At 61.7% G+C, this 5,320-nt stretch overlaps 2 protein-coding genes across 2 annotated transcripts in view; both read right to left on the bottom strand.

Moving 5' to 3' along the window:
- SLC16A8 (solute carrier family 16 (monocarboxylate transporter), member 8) overlaps positions 1-975 on the bottom strand; it is a 5,143-nt gene extending 4,168 nt beyond the window's left edge. Inside the window, 1 exon segment of the mRNA XM_008566904.1 lies at positions 762-975. Coding sequence (XP_008565126.1) covers positions 762-975 — 214 coding nt within the window.
- Positions 976-3,154: 2,179 nt separating this feature from the next.
- Positions 3,155-5,320, bottom strand: part of BAIAP2L2 (BAI1-associated protein 2-like 2) — a 28,179-nt gene continuing 26,013 nt past the window's right edge. Inside the window, exons 10-13 of the mRNA XM_008566903.1 lie at positions 4,948-5,061; positions 4,413-4,620; positions 3,781-3,824; positions 3,155-3,632 (exon numbers count right to left, since the gene is read on the bottom strand). Coding sequence (XP_008565125.1) covers positions 3,557-3,632; positions 3,781-3,824; positions 4,413-4,620; positions 4,948-5,061 — 442 coding nt within the window. The 3' untranslated portion in view covers positions 3,155-3,556. The remainder of the gene's footprint in view (positions 3,633-3,780; positions 3,825-4,412; positions 4,621-4,947; positions 5,062-5,320) is intronic.

Here is a 5,320-nt window from a genome sequence, read left to right as displayed (position 1 = left end):
CTGAGATTTATTTTAGCTCCCCCCTCCCCACATCCCTAGCCCTCGGTGGTGTTGGGAGACACGGGGGAGTTCTCACCCTGGCCAGCAGCACTGGGCGACAGCCAAAGCGGGTCACGAGGATGCTGGACACGGGGCCTGTGGGCAGGGCAGGGTCACCACCCGGGCTGGACCAATCTCCTCTCCGGTGGACGCGCTCCGGGCTTTGCACCTCCCAGCCCTCGAGGGGATAAGGTTATCCCTGGTTCGGGGCCCCAGGCAGGGCAGAGTCTGACCAAGGTCACACAGCTCGGCTGGGTCAAACCAAGGAGACAGCACCCTGCGGGTAGCGATACCAGGGACCTGTCCTGGCCTAGAGCCGCCGCCCCCCCCCCCAGCCGCACCCCTCTTGAGAACCTGGAACCCAAAACAGAAGGGGTGGCTTCCACCCCGCCAGTGCTGCTGGCCAGGGTGAGAACTCCCCCGTGTCTCCCAACCCCACAGGTGGCTCGGGCTGCGGGGAGGGGAGTGCTTCTTTAAATCTCAGTTTCCCCACCTGTAAAATAGCGGGCTGTGGGTCTGTTGGCGGGAAAGGGGGGACCAAGCTTGCGCGGTAGCCACCTGGACCGGGCTCTGCCTCTGGCTGCTGTCCCCTTCCTGTCCTCTCCCCACCTCTTTCTCGTGCCAGCATTTCCACAGGAAGGAGGGGCTTTCCCTGCCTGCCCTGAGGGCCCGGGTGTCTCCTGGGCCCCGGGGAGGCGGAGGGGCCGGGCGGAGGTGCTGACCCGTGCCGTAGAGCATGGCCAACATGATGGAGGACACCCAGGCCGTATCGCTGTAGCCAGCGCCGAAGTCGCGCATCAGCGCCCGGAAGAAGACGCTCACGGCCTTGGGGAAGCCGTAGGCGAAGCCGGTGACCACGAAGCAGGCGCCCAGCACGACCCAGCCCCAGCCGCCATCTGGGGGGCCCACGCCCCGATGGGGGCCGCCAGAGCCCATCACCACTGCCTCTGCTGGGAGAGGAGACAAGAGGGAGTGGCTGGGTCGGTAGCCCAGAAAAGGAGGGGGATGGAGACCTGCACGGGGAAACTGAGGCACGGGGATTACCCGCTCCCACAATCTCTGCTCAGGTCATGGAACTAGAGGAAACCCAGTTCCCCCAAGACTCCCTCTCTGTAAGGGAATGAGGGCAAGGATAAGGGTTGTTCCCACCTGAGACTTTACTTCTGGAAGGCTCCTTCTGGAGGGCGCTTCTTGCCCCTCAGGACCTAGTGATGGCAGGAGAAAGGTTGCATGTGAGTGTGAGAGTGGGCCACCAGTGTGGTGGGAGGTGTGCGTGGGGATTGCCAGTGTCCCCGACGTGCACAGGTGAGGCTCTCGGGACAAATGGAACAAGCACCCAGAGGTACAGATGCAGCTGCAAAATGGGCCTGTGTGAGTGGAGTTGGTGTTCCTCCCTGGCCTTGCAGTGTGTTCCCAGTTTTTCTCCATGATTAGAAATGTCTATTGCCATTAGAACATTGGAGGGAAAAACCCATGTTGTGACAGGGCTAATGTTCTTCCCCTCAGAAGCCAGGGAGCTGAGTTCTGTTCATCCTAGCTCAGCCCTGGGTTTGCTCTGTGACTTGGGCAGATCGCCTCCCCTCGTTGAACCTGTTTCCTCACCTGTAAGATGGGTGACTGATCACCCCGAGGCTACCTGGAAATCTTGGGGGTGGGGGGAGGGGCTCTGGCTCCCACTGGACAGGTGGGGACCTTTGAGGGGGTACTGTGGAGAGAGACCTGCTCTGCAAGCCCCTAGCAGTCCCCTGACCCCTCCATACACAGACAATGGCTAGAAAGTCTCACTCCTGAAGCTCCACCCTGGGATTCTCACAGCAGCCCCATGCACCCCCGTAACAGATGAGGACGGTGGGCCTAAGAGATAGGATGGACAGCCTGGAGCCGGGACAGGAACCCAGGGCTCCTAGGACAGCCTCTACCCTCCCGCAGTCCCTCAGTGCCTGGGATCTCTCCCCCTCTCCCAGGGGTATCTGGGATTCTGTCCCTCCTCCACCAGGAACAGGTTCTGACTTTTCCTGCTTGTCCTGTCATCATGGCTGGAGCCACTTGACTTAAGGATGGGGACAAGAGGGTGGTCCTTGGCAGCCTTCACCCCACACTCACCTGAGCCTGTCTCCTGGGTTTGGGTGTCCAGCCTCACATCTCCTGAGGCCTGCAGGGAGGGGCCAAGTCATCAGCTCCCCTGATGGGGGCTCGCAGACTCCCCACCAGCCCCTGGATCAGCTTCCACCAGCCTCCCAGCCTCTGGATCGGATCAGCCGCTGGCCTGACTCTGGCCTTATGGCTCCCCCCCCCAGGCCTGGGGCTTAGAGTGTTTCTCCCGACTCTATCCCCACCCCACCCCACCCCCACCCCCACTAAGAGGCTTTTGCCCAGGAGGGGAGAAGGGACAGGGAGTGACCAGGAGCACAGTGCCAGGCTAGACCTCCATGGTGGGGCTCCCTGTCCCATGTCCAGTCCAGGGAGGAATAAGGAGACCCTCACCACCTCCTGGAGCCTCAGGCAGAGGACAGAGAATGCGCCTGGGGGGAGGGGGTCCTAGTCTGGTGCTGGGGGCACAGCCCTGCCCTGGAGAGACCCCATCAGCCCTAATCACCTCAACTCATCTGCCCCCACCTCCAGGCCACATTCCAGGAGGGGCTTGGTGGCTTTCCCCTGGATAAGGCTAATCCAGGCCTGAGAGGCTGGGAACCTGGGGGTGGAGGGCAGAACAAAGGGTACTGTGTCCCAGGCCGCCTGAGGGTAACTTGCTGGTGGTCCGGGACCTGGCCACAGCCACCCCTCCCCCAACTGTGGAGCAGCCACTACTTCCTGGGGAACCCACAAGCAGAAATGAGATGGGGGTGGGGGGAATGCAGCTTGAAGACTTTGGGGCAGCCCTAAAGAGTTGCTCGAAATGAGGGATGTGAGGAGCTGGGAGTGAGACTGGCCTTCCAGGGAATAGCCATGACCTTCAGGACCCCCTGGGCTCCATTCTCCAGTGTGCGTGGGGGTCTGCATCCCCAACCCCTGGCCCTGTCCCCCAAATCAGACACCACTGTTCCTACTTCTGTGTCCACGTCCTTTATTTCTTATCGTTTACAAACTGCCCTGTCCCTCAAATCAGACACCACTGTTCCTACTTCTGTGTCCACGTCCTTTATTTCTTATCGTTTACAAAAGTTAAATGGGGTGGGGGAGGATGGGTGGTACAAGGGGCTCCTCCCCACTGGGGTGGAGAAGGGGGAAAGAGGTTGGGGGGCAAGAAGTAGGCCCCCCCAGGGAGAGTCCTGGGCCCTGGAAGGGAAGAAATGGTTCTGTCCCCCAGTTCTGCCTGCTTTACTTGGAAGGCCCCAGACCCCAGACCAGTGCCCTTGGAGATGCTCAGGCTGCGGGGCGGTCTGGGGAAGGGCAGCCACCCTGCCAGCAGGGCCCCAAACTCTTGGACCTGCTGCTGCTGCTGCCACCGCCGGCTCTGAACAGCCCCTGGGCAGGCGTACGGGGGTACGACCTCAGACCCCTGGTGGAGGAAGGGGCCTCAGCGGATGAGGGGTGCTGAGCGGTCGTTGGTGACGGTGGGACGCAGCTTTACAGTGGCAAAGGGATTCGTGCCCCTGCCAGGGAAGAGGCTGGAGTGAGAAGGGCTCAGAGCCCCAACTGGCTGTGGGCCCCGGGAGGGCAGCTGTGCAGCTGAGTCAGGTGCCTGCCTCCTGCCCCCATCAGGTCACCACCACCCACCTCATCTTCCACTGCGAGACTCACCGTGGGAAGAGCTCTGGGGGATGCTGCTCCCAGGACATAAGTTTCTGCAGGGGGTTGAGGAAGGGCGGGTTTGGTGGGGAGAAGGGCAAGCAAGCCCCTGCCCCTCCCATCACTCTGCCCATCCCAGGAGGGCAGAGGACAGACCTGAGGACCCCTGCTGTGCCAAACTTCTGGGAAATGAGACCCCAGCATTCTGAAGCCCAGAATTCTGTGGGTTTCAGATTTGAAAAACCTCTGGGCCAGAGTCCCATCTCCTAGGACTACCCCACCCCCCAGCATAGACTGGGGTGACCTTGAGGGAAGGTGCCCTCCTGCCCCACACTGTCTTGCCCGGCCTGTCCCAGTCCATGCTCTGACCCAGACCCCTGGTCTTCCTCCCCTGGGGAAGGGGAGCAGAGGCCATTGCCAGTGCCCCTAAGGGACACCCTCAGCTGCAGTCCCTGAGATGAATGCTTCCCCCACCCTCCACCCCAGACTCAGAAGCCTATTCCACCCCTCCCTGCACAGAGGGGCAGTCCCCTGGGAGGGTCCCCTGCCAGGCAGCCAGTGGCAGAGCAGGGAGGGTGACCTGGTCTCCTGTGTCCCTGCCCACTGGATGACCCTAGGGTTGAGGACAGGCTGGAGGGGCTCACCTTGACATCACTGGCCACCCCCATACTGCCCATGCTGCTTCGACGGCTGCCAGACAAGGGTGTAGGTGCAGGGCTGGGGGCGCGGCTCGGGACCCGACTCGGGGTACGGGAGCGGGGCTGGCCGTCCCAGTACTCCGAGGACATTGTGGAGTTGCCTGGCCGGTCCAGGAGGTCATCAAGGCTGTGGCTGCCCCGGAGTGGGTAGGACCTGAGTCCAGACCAAGGAGGGGAGGGAATGGGGTTGGGGGCAGGCCCAGCTGGACTGACCCTATCTGCTGGGCCCCTGGGCATCCTACAGCCTCCCCTGCACCTGTGTAAAAGGAAACTGTCGGCTTGAGGGAGCTCCTGAGAGGAGGCAGAGGGATGGACACAGTGACCTTCAGTGGAGAGAAATGGAGGCGTGCGGTGTGGTTCTCCAGGGGCTGAAGGGAGCTAGGCCCATTCAAAACCACACCTCACAGATGCCTCTCCGGGTGGGCGGGGACACACCCCACTGGAGTCCTCACCCCTGCCCCACCCCTACCCACCCAGGTACCTGGAAGGTAGCTCGTTCATAGGGTTCATGGGGTTCATGGAGGTCATGGGGTTGAACGGGTTCATGGGCACTTCCTCCAAAGGTTTCACATAGGCCTCGGGGAACCAGCCACTCCTGCGGGGCAGAGGCAGAGAGTCTCTTAAGCAAACCCTGATAGCAACGATCCAAAGAACAATTCTGAGAAGAGCGGTCACTGCGCGCTGCTGAGTGCCAAGCCTTGCTCGAAGGGCTCTGCGGGGAGTCATGCGGTTAATCCCATGAAGGAGGTCTTTCCTGGCATTCAAGGCCTTACAGAGTCTGGCCCTAACCCATTCATCCAACCTCATGTCCCACCTGGGTCTGGGGTACTTTAGAGAGGAGGAGATGGCGGTCC

Source organism: Galeopterus variegatus, unplaced genomic scaffold (assembly GCF_000696425.1).
Source record: "Galeopterus variegatus unplaced genomic scaffold, G_variegatus-3.0.2 Scaffold274, whole genome shotgun sequence".
NCBI lineage: Eukaryota > Metazoa > Chordata > Mammalia > Dermoptera > Cynocephalidae > Galeopterus > Galeopterus variegatus.
Note: the sequence above shows the minus strand (reverse complement) of the source record. Positions and strands in the feature narration are given on the sequence as shown.